At 41.4% G+C, this 20365-nt stretch overlaps 1 protein-coding gene across 3 annotated transcripts in view; it reads right to left on the bottom strand.

Annotated features, from left to right (window-relative positions):
- Window positions 1–2900: 2900 nt before the first annotated feature.
- The window catches only part of frmd5a (FERM domain containing 5a), a 50356-nt gene continuing 32891 nt past the window's right edge, over window positions 2901–20365 (bottom strand). Inside the window, exons 2-14 of one of the 3 annotated variants that reach the window (XM_031856860.1) lie at window positions 16248–16352; window positions 15105–15147; window positions 14622–14700; window positions 12260–12357; window positions 11586–11709; window positions 10653–10740; window positions 10367–10455; window positions 9677–9740; window positions 9472–9563; window positions 8476–8550; window positions 7473–7541; window positions 7164–7270; window positions 2901–3778 (exon numbers count right to left, since the gene is read on the bottom strand). In XM_031856860.1, the coding sequence (XP_031712720.1) occupies window positions 3201–3778; window positions 7164–7270; window positions 7473–7541; window positions 8476–8550; window positions 9472–9563; window positions 9677–9740; window positions 10367–10455; window positions 10653–10740; window positions 11586–11709; window positions 12260–12357; window positions 14622–14700; window positions 15105–15147; window positions 16248–16352 (1611 nt within the window). In that variant the 3' untranslated portion in view covers window positions 2901–3200. The remainder of the gene's footprint in view (window positions 3779–7163; window positions 7271–7472; window positions 7542–8475; window positions 8551–9471; window positions 9564–9676; window positions 9741–10366; window positions 10456–10652; window positions 10741–11585; window positions 11710–12259; window positions 12358–14621; window positions 14701–15104; window positions 15148–16247; window positions 16353–20365) is intronic. The other 2 variants (XM_031856868.1, XM_031856877.1) reach the window with 2 other exon arrangements.

Here is a 20365-nt window from a genome sequence, read left to right as displayed (position 1 = left end):
ACCGATTATTGCTCCTTGAATAACGCTGCCTTTTTCTTTCTTTTAAATTGTTGCATGTTCAGAGAGACCACTGAAGCTACATAACGCTCATAGATGTGAGAGAAACACCTTTAGAATATGTCCTGCTAACCAGTCAGCCTGGCTGGACAGGTCTGTCACGTTGACCTTTATGTCAGTAAAGAAGTAATAAATATGAAGTATGAACATACACACAACAAAAGTCAACCCGTTCGCCCTGCTCCACCCCGTTAGGAAATGTGCTTCATCTTTGCTATTTATTGGATGTATCCAAGTTACAAATTATTACTTGACATAAATAAGCCCCTACACTGTATGTAGGACAGGTTTATTGCCAACATAGCTCTAATGATGTGATATTTGCTCTAGTATCATGCTGGGAAATGTTAGTGCTGCTCCCTGCACCACGGATAATTGAAGGATAATGAGCTACAGGAGTGGATCCAGCCACAACGCCGAAGTGCGTGCTACTCTGTGGTCAGGACTACAATTTAGCCAAGGAGTGATGCGCTCGGATTACACAGACGCAAACAAAGAAGGCAGCACCATCGGGCCGTCAGTGGAGCAGGTGCTGGTATGAGAGTGTGGCTTTGAAACAGCAGGCCAAAAACAAGTAACCCTACAGCCATTAGAGTGATGAGTCACTGAAGGCCTTCCTTTTCCAAATGGTTTCATTAATCCCACTTTCTAAGAACCTTTCACATCCCTCAAGTCTTCTCTATCTTTCTTTTTTCCTTCCTCCAAGTCCTTTTTTTTTACGTTTTCACTCTCGGTCTAAACCTTCACAGCTACCACCTTGAATCTTGTCTCCATTCCTACAGACACAGTAACACCTGCACTTGGGGCAGGAGGTAGACACGCAATACAAAAAACAGATTTTACCCAGAATCCAGCAGTCGTGGCAGTTATTGCTTCCTGGAGTTGTGAGGCTGAAGAGTCTAGAGCCTGACCGACAAATCTATATTATTATATTATATATTATTTGTCAATTTCGGCTTGTCACCGCTATATTGGTATCTGCTTTTATTTTGGCTGATAATTAAGGGAAGGAAGTAACTATTGTACATAATTTAGAAAAAATGTACACAAGGTACCCCAGAAAATGTCATCATTACATACTGCAGTTTGTCAAGCAGACTTCCACCAAATACTTTGTGTTTCCGGTCTCATTTAATTGTTTATTCTTAATTTACTACTAACCAAATGTTTTGTTTATTTTCATTATCTATTAATCTGCCCATTATTTTCTAGACTGATTACTACATAAAAAAAAAATAAAAACAGTCCCAAACCCAAAAATATTAAATTTACAATGATAAACAACAGAGATCTGAAAAATATTTTGGAAGAGCTGAAACCAGAAAGTTTACCAGAAAATCTTTACTTGAAATATGGAAATTAACTGACTATCAAAATATCTGCCATTTTCAGTAATGGTTTCAGCTCTGGTTTTGCTTCCTACTTTTTAAAATGAGTTCCAGTGTGAGGAAAGGTCACAAGTCACAACATGCAGTATCGGTCTGGCTCGCAGTCACCTCTCCAAACTCTTCAAGTAAAATAAGATATGGTAAATGATGAATGAATGGTGAAGATGTGCTTTTGGATTATTTGGTATTTGTGGCGGTATAATGATATCTTCAGATTCCATGCTGTACAAATACATGTTCATTAAAATGATCATTCAAATTGCACGCACACTGAAGGCTGATTCACTGCTGGTGGAGAGATGAGGTGTGATCAGTGTTGGGTGGATCTGGATAAAAAACCCTCTTTTTTAGTCCCCACGACAACATTTCCATAAACGGTTCTGACCTGACTTGAAACACAGCTCTAAAAAAAAGGTATAATTTAATCTTCAATAACAAAATAACATTTCAGTTCTGTTAAAATATACATGGAAAACCTGTCAATATATATTAGGAAAAAAACTAATTTGTACAAAAAGTACATCATTATTCTTATTCTAATAATAATATAGTATGTTACATAAACCTAAGAGCAAGGTTGATATTAAACCAAAATGAATCATAAACTCTTCATACAAAGAAATTATTGAAATTCATCGAATTTCAACTTGCTGAAAAATGCAAATCAAATTAATAGGAGAAATAACAGAACAACTGAACAAATGAGCACATTCAACAGTACTTAATTATTTAAACCATATGAGCATTGCACATCTAGACTATCATCTATAGGTGCCAGCTGATCTTTGCTTTTCATGAATATTTCTCTAACTGCATCTGACACTACTGGGTCACATAACACCATCGGTATTGTTTATTTCACTGTATCCTTAAAAAGAATCTTAGAAAAACAACTTTGTTCTTCATCAGTTTACTTTGTACACCAGGGTATACTTAAGCTAAGCTAATTATGTCTTTAAACAATCCACAAAATTCAGTCATCATCTTCTAAAAAAAGGCCTTTTGTAATCACACAGTCTGCTCTCCGTTTCATAAACCTTCACCATTAGTCCCTTCAAACTGTTCTGTTTTTTTCCTGCTGAGGTGAATATGCTGTTGTGCTGTGTCTAGTTGACTTCTGATGGGGATGAGCCAATATCAAAAGATATTCTATTACTTTGCCTCATATATACTTCACAGCAAAGGGCCTATTACCTCTAACATAACTCACTTCCATCTTTATTTTAAAGACAAATCAACTTCCTCGATTGCTGTTCTTCTGTTCTCATTTCCTTAAGCAAAGACATGTTTAAAAGCAATAAATAATAATGAAGGCAACTTTCAACCATTGCAATGAAATCGTCTGTTCTTTAAAAAAAAAAAAACTGTATAAACTTCTTCAGTTCTTTGATTTCAGTTTGAATTTTTTTTCCTTTGTGTTATTTGAAAAAATAAAATACCTGAAATGAGTTGAAATAAAAAAAATAAAAATAAAATGCAAAAGGTGTCCTCTGGCTTTGTAGAAAAAAAAAAGAAAAAAAGAAAACAAGCGAAACGAGGAGGTGGTTGGGTGGGTAGGGGGGTTAACTCAAAGTGGAGAAGGGGAGGCGAGATCCTGTCGGTGTTACCAGGACGTGGTCCAAGCTGAATGTCTGCAGGAGGATGATGAGAGAAGCAGGGTTCATGTTGGGACAAGGCTGCCCTCCATCACTCCGGAGTCCTAACCGTCATCTCAGACCCCCGAACGGGCTTACGAAATCTAACACCTCTACGACCTCACTCTCCCTTGTTAATGAGCAACCCGCCCACCCAGCGGAGCTTGCAGGCAAACCACCGCCTGAGGGGACAAAAGTATTCGTGATGGAACTGCTGAAATTCGGGGGTCTGGCGGATATCACGTAAAAATGCAATGTCAAGGTCTGACTCGGTGAGGATGATGAGGAGGAGGAGCAAGACAAAGAGGAGTCCAATGGTCACAAGGAGCAAACGGAGGACACTTAAGACAAATTTATTCACCTGTTCCACCTCGCTGAGGGCCGTGTCCCCCCCTGCACCCTCCTGTGCACCAAAATCACCCACTTCCCCGCGCATGGGGGTGCCTGCCTCCGACTCCTTCTCCTCCTCAATGCTGCAGGGCGCCCCGTTGACCTGGCGCGAGACGGCCAGCTCCATGCTGTGCTCGGCCACCGGGGTGGGCAGGACACTGTCAGACGGGCTGTAGGCCTCGTCCGAGATCACCGCAGTCCTCTCACTGGCATCTGTGGCCTGGCTCCGGGAGCGTGGCATGAAGCATTCCCCGTGGGACACTGAACGCACCGGTGTAGAGTGAGCACTGTCACGCAATGACTCCAGACCTTGTGTGGTGGTTCAGGGAGGAAGAGGAGGAGGGAAACGGACAGGAAGAAAGGAATATTACACACATTTCACAGCATGAAAAATAATTACTGACATGATGTGGCCATTCATAATCTAAACTTGGCCTTCACTGACACAATATACTACTGTAGCTGCACTTCTAAATGCTGGGAGGTGTATTCTGCCGTTTGTCCAGCAGAGGTCTGTCACAGAGCAGACACAGTTTCTACCGAGAGCAGATATCTGACCATGCTTTCCCCAGAGTCAAGTAGACAGGGGGGAGTATAGTCATTGCAGAATGCTCTTAAACTGATGTGATGCCTAATAATCATCTTTAATGGAAGAAATCATCATGTTCCACTTGCACTGGACGTGTAGATCTTATTCAATAAACAGTGTACAAACCCATTAAGATAAAGCATACTTTACACCAAGCCTGCTTCCAGATAAAGTTGCACTCTCAGAGCCCTAATCTCCAAACAGACTCTAGAGGTTACAGCACTGATCCCACTTTGAATGTTAGATTTCTCAATATGTACCGTTGTTTTAAAAGCTCGTGTTAGGATGCTTGATATTCTTCTCAGAGCCTCATGGCTTGAAACACAAATACAAACCACAAGGCTCATTCTTAAATTAGGATTACAATAAGGATAGGTTTAGATTTCTTTCTGTCACAACACTGGCATCCTTCGTCCATACTGGCTGAGAGGACGTCCCATTCCATGATTATTCAATTCAATTTATTTTGTACAGCCCCAAATCACAAATTTGCCTCAGAGGGCTTTACAATCTGTACACATGCGACATCCTCTGTCCCGGGACCCTCACGTCGGTACAGGAAAAATCCCCTCAAAAAACCCCTTTAACAGGGACAACAAAAAGGAAGAAACCTTAGGGAGAGCAACAGAGGAGGGATCCTTCTCCAAGGATGGACAGAAGTGCAAAAGATGTCATGTGTACATGTTATACTCTGTATATGAGGCTTACCGTCTTTGACGGCATGCAAGTGTTATTTTAGGAAGACTTGAGAGAAAAGCTTTAATGCCTATAGAAAAAGTACAACCAGCCTGCTTGCATTTGCACCAAACAGTTAAATTATCTTTCCTTAATAAATGAAACCAAAATGAAAAGGTAGGATAAAAAATATTTAACCTACAACTAGGACTGAGCCATCTAGAAAAAATCTTCTATTACAGTATTTGTAATCTGATATTGTGAGAAAAGAAAAAATGTTTATGGATAAACATGGCTGTTTGGCTTATTTCATCTCAATGAAATACACCTAACAAATCAAGGAACAAGATTGATACTGAAATCATACAGGAATCAATATTGCCATAAAACAACAATGCTCATTGATTTGCAGCATTGCCAACAGTGGTCTTATGCAACTGTAGATGCTTCAATGCATGACATATATTTACTGCTACTGTAAACTCTACTGTTCCTTTTGCAGTATCAGTAACAGAACAGTATGTGAGAGCCTCACTGCAGTGTACATGTCAGTGACGATGAGCTGCGGTTGAGCTTTGCTGACGATATCACATTCTGCAGAGACTCAAAGCGGCAACATTACACCGTCACTATAAAGGGAAGGGATTCAAATTCAGCTTTCGATGAAGAAGCAAATCATGAAAAGGACTTTTTTGAAAACTGCAGGAAAGGTAGAACCAATTATGTCCAGTGTGTAAGCCCCTGCTGACATGAAACTCCTGTCAAGTGATAAGGAGCCATGACGGTTGGGTGAGTGTCAGCAGCCATCTTTACTTTACTGTTGATCTGCCTCAGTTTATCCTGCATTATGCTTATAAAGTGAGGCAGCATGCAGGAAAAGCACCGCTTTAATTCCCATGTTTATTTTACAGCTTTTAATTTGAAACATCAAACCTGTTGAAATACTGTATACTGGTTGGAACCAAACATAGCTGCTTTATAAAGAGTCCTCCAATCTAAAATCAACAAAATGACCCTCAAAAACCTCCAGGAGGCACAGACAACCACAGGAATAGTGTTGCTCCCTCCGTGCCAACATTGCTGAGACGGAGACTGATTTAAAATAGAGAAAGCCATTGGCGCGTCCATGTAAAGCACATCCCTGGCTGGCTCTGTGACGTTTACCTGGAGGGATGCTGGGCTGAACGCAGGGCAGCGGAGTGCCAGGTAGAGGGGTGCTGCTGGCAGACTCCTGCTGCCCCATCAGGGCAGGATAAAGGGGCAGGATGCCCAGGGCCTTGCCCAGCATACGAGGCCCCAGGCTCAGCACGCGAACCTTTACATCCCGGTAGCAGTGGTTGATCATACGCAGGTGGACGTTCACCCGGGTAGTGATACGGATCAGACACTTAACCATGGTTGCGGCATGCACGTGTTTATCCCGTCCTTATGGTCCCTGTCCCGGAGTCCAGGCCACAGTCTCGCTGTGTGTGTGTTAGGCCGAGGGGTTCTGCCTTAGTTGCGGTTTGCAGAGAGGAGTGTGTGAGGCAAAACGGTGGCTTTCTGCAACAGCGCTACACTCGTCGCCATTGGCCTGGCCTGATTTGGCCCCACCCAGGCTAGTGACATACATGGAGTAGAAGACTCAGGCTATTTTCAGTTGGGGTATTAATACCACTGTAAGACACCCAGTCAGCACACACTGGGGGTGGGAAGCTCATATGGCTCTCTTGAACCCACAGAAGAAGAGCCTCAATATACACAGTACACCTGCCTCTGGCCTCCATTTATCTCATACAGTATGTACTTGAAAGGCAGGGCCGAAGGGTCTCACTAGTGGGTTTTAACCACAGCCATGCAGGACATGCAAAGGGAAGTAAGGCCACCTGCTCAGGGCCAGTAGCCTGCAGGTGGGCGGAATGAGTGACTCTTGCTGCCACTGTGTTGGCATACCAAATCACACAATCACTCAAACACACCCACAGCTCTAAAACTCTACATTGTTGCATCAAGTGGAGTAGGCTGACTGACGCACACGCCTGCAGCATGTCCCACTAGCGCTGTAAGCATGAACTGGGCCAAATGGCTCAAGTTACAGCATGTGTATGTGTGTGCAGAAGGGTGTTTTCTCATACAAATAGGAGTTCACACAAATAGGACTAATGGCTCCCTGATCCATTTGAGATTTTATACCAGCCAGTTATAACGCATCAACCACAATTATATCTGAAGACTGGGGTCGTAACTGCTTCGGAAACGACAAATTACGTGTTTCAGTGGCTGAGGATGAAACAATAACATACTCACTGTGAGGCCTCTACTGAACACAAAATGTCTTGTGAAAACATAAGTTTGCCATGAGCACTTCCATGGCAGGTAGGCAATTTGTTGCTTGCTTGGGTCTTTTGAAGCTTGGGGGGGGGGGGGGGGGGGGTGAAGCTAAGTTCTTACCCTCCATAATAGATATGTGCACAGCTCTCCGACGCGTGCGCGGTACACTGGTGAGGCGAGGCCCGTGGGTGATGGATGGACAACTTCTGCTGGGCACGAGGCCAGCTCTGCAGTGACAAACAAAAACAAAAAAGGCACAAACGTCACTGCCCACAGAAACAGCTACGAGCAGAGGTAACTCATACTGTAGCGAGTAAGTGCTGCTGGTATAAAGGCACCTACAGTAGCTTGGTGCCTAAGAAAATGGAAGAAAATTTACTAAAAATCGGATTGAGGACATTCTGACCTCTCCTGAGTTTACAACTCTACCTGTGTATTTCTGGAGGTTCGCGTTTGATTTTGGCACTCTGCTCCATCACCTCTTTTGCCACTCGTCCACTGTTATAAAGCACAGACACGATGCTCAGGATGAGTTACACACACGCATACAGAACCAGGCATCTTGGTGTCACCCAATGCAATGAAAGCCATCACTGCAGTGGAGGAGTACAGTGCATGAGCATCATGATTGAATTAACCCGCTGAATTCAGCTTTGTGTAACTGAATTACCACCAGTCAGACAAAATGCATACACAGACTTGCAGGAAAGAATATCAAAACAATGATCATGGTTTGCCCTTCAACAGTAAACTCAACATTTAACTGACTGGGCTTGTGATTTTAGTTCATATACAGTCTCCATGTATGAATTTTAAATTTTGAATGCAATGTTACATAATATACCTCAAGTAGTTTTGGTTTGAACAGCTTAGGTTTTGAGTTATTATTATTCTGCCACCACCCAGCTAAGGAAAGTCAATGGAAATTCGTCAGGTTTGTGGATTATCTAGAGAAACCTGAACATTGTTTCTGCAAACACATGTTAAATTTCATTTTTCAATGCAGAGCAGAAGAAAATTAAATTCACCCCCAGAGGCAAAAATGCAGATAGATATATCTCAAAATCTGAGCAAATAAAACAAAACTATCATATCAAGCTAGATACCACTAAAGATAAGTGAGGCATGCTTTTTGTTTAATCACTTGGGTGAACTGGTCCTTTAATAAAGGACAATATCTTGGTCATACTACAGGTTTTTAGCTCATACAAGGTGATAATGCCTCATGTGATCAGTCCCCTTCATTTTCTCCTCTGTGTCCTCTTGTGAGGTGTCAGTCCTATCCGCCGGGCAAAAAGTACGCTGACGTTACAGCACAGAAGGCCAGGAGGCCACGTCTTCTGGGAACACTTCTGTCCACTTCCAGCTGGGGGTTTTCTGCAGTGTCCTCCCCTCCCTGCCATCAGTCATACTGTCTTGTCGTGTACTCTACCTGAAACGGAAGCGGCTGCCCTTGAAGAACAGGTTGCTGCTGGACACCGTGCGAACCTGACTTGACTTCTCAAGCCTGAAGGAACAAGAAAAAAAAAGAGAAAAATCAAGCCTACTGCACCGAAAACAAGAAAAAAACAGGAAAGAAAAACCATTAGTATGAACTTTTACAATATAAACAACACCCCACACATTCTCACAATAATATACTCCTAATATGATCTTAGTGTTGAAGCGTGTATACACAGAACAACGCACAAACTAGGATCAAATACGCTGCTATTAAATGATGCATGTCCACTCCTCGCAGTATAGGCATTGCATCCTCGACACGGCTCCATTCAATATGTTTATATTGTCATAGTAAGTGAGACATTAATGTTTAATGTTTCATTTTGCTTTCAAGAGATGTGTGCTTCTCGGAAAGACATCTAGATCACATGTTCTCTTGCCTTTTAGTACCCCAGACTCCTTATTCCGGGAAGAATTTAATAAGTGGGAGGCTGATAAAATATCTTCCACTTCAGAGGGTCATCAGAAGGACACATCATATTAACTCCAATACCTCTGCCCTTCCCGATGCCCTTCTATTTCCATCTGCCAACCCCCACGCACCCTAAATCACCTGAGGCATCAGCCTGACTCATTACCCCACTGCTCCCTGCTCCCTGAGCTCACAGGCTGCTTGTTTGACTTTCTTTAGCTAGAGAGAACAGAGGGGACCCGCAATATTATTCATGGCTGACACAGGGGAGCTGTATTTCAGAGGGAGTAGGTGAAGTGCTTACAGTCTCGTGCCAGCGCACACTCATTCAATAAAAGGTCAGATGCAACTCACACCTCATTTTCCCGCCGACAAACAACCCAGAGGGAAGGGGATTTTAAGGATACCAGCGTACTGTGACGGTAACCTGTAGAGTAGGTAATTGAATCATGGCAGTGTGGGGAAATAAGAAGAACATTGATATTAAATGAAGGAAGAAGTTTGTGGACTTACTTATAGAACGCTTGATTCTCCACTCCACACTTCCAAAGGTGCTTGCATGCCTCCGGTGTGGGTGCAAAGTACGTCAAGATGATCTTTTTGTCCTGCACGTTTAAAATGACAGAACGTGCAGGGAAATATAACTTACAGCAGTGCATGTAGAGTGTAGTTTTTTTATCTTAGTTTTGTCCCCACATCCAAAAATTCATGCTCTCACCTCGTTCTGATTTGCATATACGTGGAACGTCTTGCCTTCAAACTTCAGTTTGGTCAACTCGTTCCTGTCCAGGCAAAACAGTCACACGTACAGAAAGCGGAAACCGAAAGCCACAGCTTCTTTAAATATTCATGACAACCACTTTGAGATGACATAAACAGCCACGGTGCTCTGTGTTTGGCTGACAAAACAAATAACTGATAATATTCCCTGCAGACTGGGAATGGAGAATGAGGGTAACCCGAACGCTACCAAACAAAGCCAGTGTAACGTACTGCAACCATAAAAAGTACATCTTCGTTACTGTAACAGGAACCTTTTCAGTTAAAAGCAAACAGACAAAACCCTAAAATGTTAAATAAAAATGCACCATATTGTATACATTTTCAATTAGTCATTAAAGCATCTTGCTGATTCAAATCCGTGGGTGTAAGCTGGTGTAATTAGCCATCTGTGCACATGCTAGCCGTGGGCTCTTGTCACAGGTAGAGGCAGATGGATGAGCTTTGTTGAGTGTGACTGTACAACCAGTTGTAGTGCGCATGCTGTTTTACATAGAACGCCCTGCATATAGGGCATGTATGTCAAACCAGGTCAAATTAAGGCTTGCAGTACAGTGTTTGTCTATTTACATGCAGCAAGTGCTCGAGGAGCTAGTGCGTTGTCTTTGGCGTTGCACATTTGACTCACCATTTGAGAAAATGAACCCTCTTGTTTCCCTGAAGCACCACAAAACCAAACGGTGTGAAGGCGAGGAAAGCTGGGTTCCCAGACACATCCTGAGAGAGAACAATTTTGAAATGTAACTTGAATGCACATATTTAACATGTTAACTACAGCCATGCAGGACATGTAAATGAAGAGACTAGTGTTTTAGCGTGTGGTGTATGTCCCATAAGTTTCAATGTTCATATTGGACAGAACTGTTTGCTGAAATGTTTACTGTCTAAGAATAGTACAGCAGTGCTTGAAAAACCTTGCATGGATGTGGATCAACACCATATGTCTCCAGCATCTGGGCTTTCTGGAGGAAATTTCGCTCTGATGTTTCAGGTGTCTGTCCACTGAGGGAGAGCAACAACACACCGAACATCTGTGTCAGTCCACCATAAGCATAAAAAATGCAACACAAACGTTTTGAAAGGCCAAAACACTTCTGACACAAACAAATGAATACATTCATTTAGAGAATGAAAGAGGTAGACAGAGGTTATACAGATCAAATGCTAATATAAGACCAGCAGAGGCAAATCAGGATATTTTTAAAAAGCAAGTAATTATCGTCAACTCTCGTTTCATTCAGGCTGTCAAATCAATGTGAGTATTCACAGTGAAGCACTGTTAATTTGGTGAAGAGAGAAAAAACCACTAGTGGGTAGCAGAGTCTCATGGCTCATTCTGCTCTTACTGCATCAAAACTGGACTTGATGTCTTTCTACCTCTATTGTGTCTCACTGTACCTCATTAAAACAGCAACTCATTTACATTAGAAATAATAAATTATTAATTTCAGTATAAATATGAATCAGTTGGGGGAGTTGGATGGATCAATGTGTGAAGGAAACCCTTCCTGTAAGAGTAGTGTGTGTGTGTGCATGGATCTGCTTTGTCTGATCACTTTTATTATTGTGCTCTGCTGCTCTTCCAGTTATATCTGGGAACCATCACCATTAACTAGGATAAAGGGCAGGTTATGAGTTGTTAGAGTGGAGAAGAGAGCGCTTTTCTCTGCTATCCGCTCAAATAAGCGACAATAATGTAACCCAATACAAGAAAATGGTGCCACATTACTGCACTTAATTATATAAATGTCAGAGGAAATCCGCTGTTTGTTCAGCCTTTATAAGAGCTTGATCTGTAGGTATGTGGAAACAAGAGGTATTGATTGTTTTTATATTTTGGCACTTACATCAGCTCTCTCTTGTGTATGTCTGAAATCCGGCGCTCCAGCTTCTCCGAATGTTTAGGGAAGAACTGGAATTTGGAGCTGTAACCATCAGGATGCTTCCCAGGGTCGTAATTTCCGATCTCGGCTGGAGGGAGGATCAGAAAAAGTGAAATGTTAAAACGTTCACAAACATTCAGGGCACATAAGTTAAAACGATGTCCGCAGCTTTCGGCACACCTGGACCTGCCTCTCCTCAAACACTGTGCATCCTGTGATGTTAGCTGTGCCATCATACCTGATGTGTGTGCGTGTGGTGACGATAAGAAGCCAGGTAACCACTAGAAAGATTTTGTAATCAAGCGTGGTTTCTTTGTTTATTAAAGAGTGTGCAGGTCACTTAGCTAATTATCGTTAAAAGCAGTATGGGAAATCACAACCAATGAGCGTAATGCCTAAATGTCTAAAAGCATTTACAATCTTGTATGAACTAAAAAAATATATATATATATAATATAACACTGGCAGCATATTCTTTGAAGACCATCACTATCACCTAATTCAGTTTCTTTCCACATAAAAACACATTTGCTTTGCTGGCAGCATCAGACTTGTGAACTACAAGGCATGGTAAAACAGAGGTCACAGAACACAGAGCGAAGCGGTTCAAGTCATTCCCATCTGTCACCTTCCGTTACCTTGAAGGATGTGTGCAGCCAGCATGGCCGCGTCGGAGGTTTTACACAAGAGCCGACCGTGGTAGAGGTCTCTCTTGATTTGCAGGAAGACAAAATATCTAAAAGGAAAGGACAAAAATCACGTCGGACGATCTGACAGGCCTGCTTAAGAGAATACTGATGATATTCACTCAGTCATCCACATTTCTCAGTGAAATGAAAATAGTAAGGAGGAGCAGCAAAAGAACAAACCTGATAAACCTCAAAGGCTGTTGACTTCATGCTCCCTATGGGTGGTTTGAATATTTCTTTTTGATTTAGCTGAAATGAGGGTTTTGTTTTGGGGAAAGGAGGGTAGGAAGGCCCTGAGGGAAAGCTGCTACTGACGTTGTGCTTCTCTTAAAGCCTCCAGCCTAGTTTCAGACTCGCCCAACCAATCAGCTCCTGAAGCATGAAATATTTTCTGAGACAATATCTGAAGCAAATATCAGGATGGTGATGATGACTATCATTATTATCACTATTGGAGGTGAGCTTGTTAATATTCTTACTTAAAAAAACCTCCCATGCCATGAACAGGACATTCATCTTGTTGTTTTTCACAATCAGCCAGCAGACCTGCTTTCCATCTAGGGCATTTCCACAAAGGATAATAATGTTTTCTGCATGGAGAGATGCATTAAAAAGCTACTTACATTCCCCACCTTGTTTACTCTGCAACAGACCCGTTTGAAGGTGCGTCAAGTACAATATATGGGTACTAATTAATTAGCCATTCAGTGCTGATGCCTGCTGATGATGTTTTGACTGTATTACAAAATCTCTGCATAATACAAACATGCACTCACAGACATAGCACACTATTTCGCCTTCACAGTGCAAGGCGGAACAATTTCCTCTTAATTTGAAATCCCTTTTTTGGACTAAAGGGGCAAAACAGCTGTTGAGCTGACGCTTTGAAATTAAGGTGTGTAAAAATGGCATTGTTGATTAATGTGTATTGTCCCCAGTTAAATCAACTAAAACGTCCTACGTATGTTTCCCCTTCTTTGTTTGCATTTAGTTTTTTTGTCCAGTGGACCACCTCACAGGTGAAATTGCTTTCCTGTGAATTTCATACAAACTGTCATACGCTGAAGCCTTAAAGCCGAAACACATCAGCAGTTTTGTCAGTCCATTTCTTGGGAAAACACATACACTTATCAATCCTTTCATCTTTCTTTATTTTTTAATCACTAGAGTGGTACAGTTTTCCTAAATTTGCTTTGGGTAAACTCACCTGGAAAGCATGTTAACACTACTGAATGGGCCTGTTTCACAGAAGACATTTTGACAAGTCACATTGCGAAAAGCACAGGCGTATAATATAGTTAATGAACTCCATGTAGCTGCTTCAGTTTCAGTTCACTGGGACGCTTGAATAGAACGACGCCATCGTTAACGCTATTAGAAACACCTGTGCTTTTTCCATTAGTAGAAGTCAAAATGCCTGGTGTGAGAAAGGCCTACAACACGAAAGGCATCACCATATTTTATGGAAAAGCTGCCTTTTCATTTGATATTAACATGCTGTCCAAAAAAAATCCTTGCACAATATGATGAGAGGGAGTACCCACTGAATGAGCCTTGTATGCGATTGATTATTTATCCTCTCCCTCCCTCGGTGGTCCGCACTCTCCACTCTCATCATAATGTATCACTCTCTCCTCCTCACCCCCCAACCTCCAGCCCTTCATTCACCCTGCTTTTTCTTTTTCACCCTCCATCAGCACTCTACATGTGGTGAACATTACATCTCATTACACATCAGAGAGAGAGAGAGTGGCCTACTCTCACAGTCAGTGATGAATGCACAGATTTACCAGCTGGCCCCTTTTCATTAACTAAAGGCAGTGCAAACTCAGTCACCTTCATGCTTTTAATTAGTCACTTTTACCTTTCTGCTATTTAAACAGAATCCCATTTGGGAAGAATTACCATGGAAGGAAATCTGTGACTTTATACTCAAAAAATACTCTTTTTAGACTATTTACTTTCCTCGCTGCTTCACAAGTCCTCCTGCAAACTGTGCTCTGTGTAATATTTATCATAATGTTTTAGACAGTTAAGTACTCAGGCATTTTAAATATGCAAGCCCATAAATAATGTTTTAGAAAGCCACATGTTGGCTCTGTGTTAAAATGTTAGAGCACAATCTGTACTACAGGAAAATCAGAAATAAAAAGGAAATAGAAAAGAATGAAGCACAGCTGCTTTTCACAGGTTCATCAAATGATGGCAGTCTATCTTCCTTACTTTTAAACTGAAACAAAAAGGTACACCGTGGCAGTATAAGAGTACTTGTCAATTCATCTGAAGTGAAAACAACAACAGGAGTTCATACCGAGTGATTTCCTCCTTGAGATAAGCGGGTTCAGGAGGGTAGAACTTGACTCTCAGACACATGGTGAATGGAGGCTGACCTGGAGGAAACGCACAAAAAAACATTTAAGAAACAGACAGGAATCCTGTCATTGCAAGAGATCACACATCATCCACAGGAGATGGAAGGAGACAGCAAGGCTGTTTTAACACTCCGACAGAGGCAGATTTATCCCCATGGAGTAAAAAGTGCAATACTTTTGTCTCTCAAATGTTGTGGAAAAAAAACATAAAATGAAAGTACTCCAAAGAAAAGGAATCTTAACATTAAGCACAGAGCAAATTAGATACATTTCATAACCAGCAAATGTTTGGTGTTTGCACTGTTTCAGTTTCAGTTGTAAAACAGTAAAATGATATGGATAAAAATAAACATTAAGTCATTTAACATAAGTCCAGATCTCGTCTTCCAACATCAAAAAAATTCTTTACTCAAAGTACTTACATTTCATTTGCTTTGCAATTGATTTTGAGAACTCCAACCAGTGCTGCATTGGAAAAAAAAACAGATGAATGCAAATCAATATGCGGAAGCGGCATTGACTATTAAGAATGTGTGTGGTATTCTTTTGAAAACATGACTGGAGATCTCTTGAGACACTGTTACAGCACGAGGGCTGATTAGACAGTCACACGGTGTCTTCGGCCAGATTCAGATTCTTCTTTCTCTCTGGGAGCATATTCTATCCATCTTTCTCTCAGGTTTCCGTCTTGCCAAAACAAACCCACCCACAGCAACAACCAACCAAAATAGTCCTGAGCAACAGCATAGGAAATGCAGCATCAGCAGGACTTTGCTCTTGTCTGCAGGACTACATGATCTGTGAACATGTGAATACTTCATGAGTCAAGCAGGTGCTACTACATGCCTCACAACAGAAGAGCCGGATGAAACAACAGTCCGTCTAAGAGGCGGGGCGTGAATAAAAGAAACTGAAGAACACAACTTTTCACTCTGTCCCACATTCTCGTTCTTCCAACTGAATCAAACCCAAAAGTATAGCCACTCATGAGTTTTCTATTTAGACACAAAGCAACAGAGATATGTGTGCACAAAGTCATTCTGAGTTCACATTCAACCACCTCTACCTTTAAAACATAGGACGCAGTGGATCTACTTAGACATATTTTAAACTTGTCATTTTAAAACTGGGTCTAACAAGACGAGTAGAAACTATGCATTTTTGTTTGAAATATCAACAAAGCTTTATTTTTTTATCCCATTGCAGACTATAAAGTATTAGCTCAACATTTTGGGATATACTTTGATGAGAAGACTGATGCCACTCTGTGAGTTAAATACAAAGCTGGAGTCAGGAAGCTTTTATCTTGGAGCTAAAGCAGAACACTTCAAAATTAGGCCTACCCGCACAGTCGAAGCATGAAACGATTACTAGCAACAATGGTACCAAATCTGGAAGCTTCACACAAAACACACACACATTATAAACTTGAGCACTATATTGTATTATGCATCTTATAATTGGAATAGACTGCAAAACACAAATGACATGTTCTTTTTAACCAAAGGATTTTGAGGCAACGATGTCTCAGTTTGTGATCCTCTGTCATGCTTACACACACTTACCCGCTGCTTGTCTGGATCCACATATCTGATGCCAAAATAGTCTTTCTCCAGCAAGTTGAGGTGGTGGCAGATGAGGTCAAACAGATACTGTCCCTTTGCATCTCGCTGTAAAAGAAGAGAAAAACTAAAATTCAACAAGCATGCTCACAAAAACAAATCGGAAACATATTTGAATATGTAGCCAAGAAAAGATTCAACAAAAGTACTGTCCTGAGTTCAAACATGAGAAATAATTGCTGCTAGCAGAATATGCTTCAGCTTTGTTTTTAAACCCTGCCAGAGATATCTCAGATTCATCCAATATTAATACACAGTCAGAGCTATCTGAAGTGTCTGGAATAAACCCTATCCACAGCTAAAATAGGAGCTCAAAGAGAGGATGGATTAAATATGCTGAAACCTCACTGGGGTTTTGCGACAGTAATACTCTGTATTCTGAACCTCGTGAGGATGCTTCTCTTAGAGAGACACTTGCGTATACTGCAGCACAGAGAGAAGCCTGGGCGTCCTCCACTGTCTGATGCATCTGATGCCCCGCTTCCACAATGTATCTGCATAACACTGCTGAGCATTTGAATCAATCCAACAGTATTTTTAACAGCATTCACTGCTAAGAAACTCCTCTCAAACAATGGCAGGACAGAAACAAGCTAAAAGCTGCTCTTCAACCATAATTCATTGCTTTCGCTCTGGAAGAGCGTCATACACTAATGAGGGATGCAGATACAATTAGCATGAGCGATGATTACAACTGGACGCATCAATGCAGCGAAGCCAGGTAGAGTAATAAGTGACAGGTCTTTGACTAATCACACATTGCAAGTCGGTGTCAGTCACTGTGAAGGGCTAGAATCAAGTCTGACTGCTAAAGACTCTTAAACTGTACCGTTATATCTGAAACAACTAAAAGACGAAATTTTAAGTAAATTAGCAAGACTGGATATCATAAACTGACATGTCTTTTGGGAGATGACGTACCTCAAATGGTTAATTAGGTAAAACTCTGCTGTCAGTGACATTTCAGCATCTTGACTTCTCCGACATTAAATCTTTGCATCAGAGCATATTTCTAGTGAAGAGATAAGGTTGAAAAGTGATTGTGATTCATCAGAATCAGAGAGACAGCAAATATTAAATCTAGCACCACTCCAGTGCTGATACTATTCACCGTCTCTCTCCATGCCAGGAGACGTCATGCCCACATACCACATCACAGACTTGGCTCATGGGATTTGTATTTTTGAGGATTGCTTTAGTGGGTCAGTCAGCACAAAGGCCCATGAGGAGTCTCACTGTTTATGGGCATTTTGGGAGGCAACTGTAAAAAGCGACTTTTTATCGAATGGAAAGTATTTTTTTCTAAATTCAGAGTATTGCTTATCTATTTGCACACGGTGATGTAGATCCTGTATGTCCATGCATCTGTTAAAGCTGCACTTATCCACATTTTTACATGAACGGGTCAAATGATTGTGTAATGGGAAAGTCCCACCCGACTCTGCTGTTCCCTTCAGCTCTATGAAGCATTTTAGCGACTATAAAGTCATCATTTTGGAAGTTTAAGAGCATGCAAAGGACCCGAATGCCGATACAAAAGCAGGCTGACTGGTGCAGTTGACAAACCCGAGATGTAGGCAGGCTACGGGCAAACAAAACTACATCCAAGATGAAAAACAACACGACTAAAGAAGAGGGGAGCACAGAGACTAAATACACAATGACAGGAGGGAGATAACGAGGGACAGGCGACAGCAGGGCTGATATGTAACAGGTGAAACTAATGAGGGCGGGGCAGATAATCACACAGACGGGAAACAAAGAAAGGCAGGAAATAAATCTAGACAAGAAACCAGAGAGGATTTTGTTACTAAAACATGAAACAGTCTTTAACAAAAAGCACCATGACAGAGACCAGAGATAGAAAGAGAGTGAATATTAAAGTTATGGTCATCGGGGAGCCAGAAACATGACAGAAAATGCTGATGATACTCTGTGGATCTGTAAATAGACATCTGTATCAACTTCAGAGGTTGATAATATGTCCCTGTTGTGTTTATAGCCTGTTGCCCTTCCTTAAAATGGCCCAAAAAAATAATAATGCAGATTTAAGATGCACATTATCATTTCTATGGCTGAATAAAACCAACTATAATGTGTTTGTAGTATCAAGTGAAAACTCTGTAGGTATACATCAATAAAGCATCAGGCAATAAAGCCTGATCTTATCAATAGTCTTGTTACTGATTATTTGTTTAAATATTTTCTCATCTAAACTGGGAAACTTTGCTCATTGAAGCTTTCATACACGTTTGTGTTACATACAAATGGAATACGGTTTTGTAGAATATCTTTCTTTAACTACGATATTCAAATGATTGAATCACATGTTAGCTGAGGTCTGATGCGGCACTCGAGTCTCACATAATGGCTCAGGAGGAGTGCAACAAAGTTCAGTGGTTGGCCGTCTCACTCCTCCTTCCTCTGCAAGTAGAGGTGTCACTGGCAGCACTCTCCTCCATGTCATTACTCAGGCTGCCGATAAAAGGCACTTCATTAAGGCAAAGGCCTGTCGATGCTGGGCTTGTCGCTTAACCGCCGTGACTCTCTGTGACCAAATAGAAGCTCTGCTGCTGGATGTAACTGACATTTCTGTGGTGAGAGGGCTTCATGGGTGCTAGCCACTGTCACTTCAAGATTATTTCCTCTTTGTTACATTACTAACCAATCTGACGTGCCTGCTAGCTTAAAGGGGCACCATCCTTGTGGTGTGCTCAGACGCATGAACACATACAGGATATGCATTTTTGAAGAATCACAGACACTTGCATGCAGATAAATAAAATAGAAACCGTGTCTTTGAAATCAAGGTAGAGGATTAGAGAAACACTGCTAGGTTTATCATTGAGGAAGGTGAAATATTGGTTGAGGTATGTAAAATAATGCAATCCTGCATAATCTAAATAAAGTTATAAATAATCAGGCTGTATGCACTTAAAATACAAAAAGGACACAATGAAAGGTAGAAATAATATTTCTGTTTTCAAATTGTAAAGCATGCTTCCTCTTGTGGTTTCATCATTTGGCTGAGAAGCTATAGAGGGAGGAACAAAGCCAACCACAAATTTAAAAAAACGGTTCTGTATGGAGAGGACATACTGAGTCAGAAAAGACATCTGCTCTTTTGTTGCAAGGAGCAAGTTTGTTAGTATTCAACAGCACTCCCACCAACCCCCCTTTCTTTCCCCCTACCTTCGTCTCTACTCCACACCGACCACAGCTGCATTATTCCCCGCCGGTCTCTCTAATTACAAGACTGAGGTGATTGCACGAGAGAAAAGATGTGAAATTTCTAATTAACACTAATGAACCTTTTCCTCGCCTAGATTGGCATCTCAATAGAGCCCTACAGGAGCCTCAGAAGATTTACAAAAGGGTTTATGGGTTTGACCATTTAAAATAACCAAGTGACTGGGTGAGACCCTACATATTGACAATATCCAATAGTGCTGTGCTGTATTTGTCTGCCACTTCCCTATGAAATAAAGTTAATAAATAAAGTGTGAGAAAATAATAGGATCAATTGTGATAATGCAAATGGGGATGGATTTGTTGACTATAAATCACCAGTCGCCAAATGTCCCTGTTATACAAAACAATATTGAAATAATAAGTTCGACACAACATGAATTTGTTGCCAGCCAACCAAGGCAAAAAGGGCATCTCAGAAAGACACATGATAATTAAAAATATCTTTCTGACGTGCCTCTACCTGAAAACAACTTCCTAAAAAGCCCCCAATGTACAATGGGCACTCTCCTTTCAGATTAATCATTAAAATAGTCTCCATGTCAACGCAGGAGCACAGACCATTAATAAAAGATTGTATCACTTTATGGTGAGAGGAGTGGAAACATAATGCCATTTACTGCGTGTGTGTGTGTATGTGTGTGTGCACAGTGTACAGCTCAAGGTACATAGTGCCCTGAGGTGATTTCTTTGGTTTCATAAGCAGATTACTTTCTTTCGTCCCAGGAGGCTGAGTGATTAATGTGTCAGAGCGATTCACCGTCCTGACCGAGCTGCACGGAGTTCAAGTCATGACCCAGCCACTTCAGCTG

The sequence above is a fragment of the Anarrhichthys ocellatus genome, unplaced genomic scaffold, assembly GCF_004355925.1.
Source record: "Anarrhichthys ocellatus isolate YVR2014 unplaced genomic scaffold, GSC_Weel_1.0 scaffold2, whole genome shotgun sequence".
Classification (NCBI taxonomy): Eukaryota; Metazoa; Chordata; class Actinopteri; order Perciformes; family Anarhichadidae; genus Anarrhichthys; species Anarrhichthys ocellatus.
This window is presented reverse-complemented; position numbering and strand designations above follow the sequence as displayed.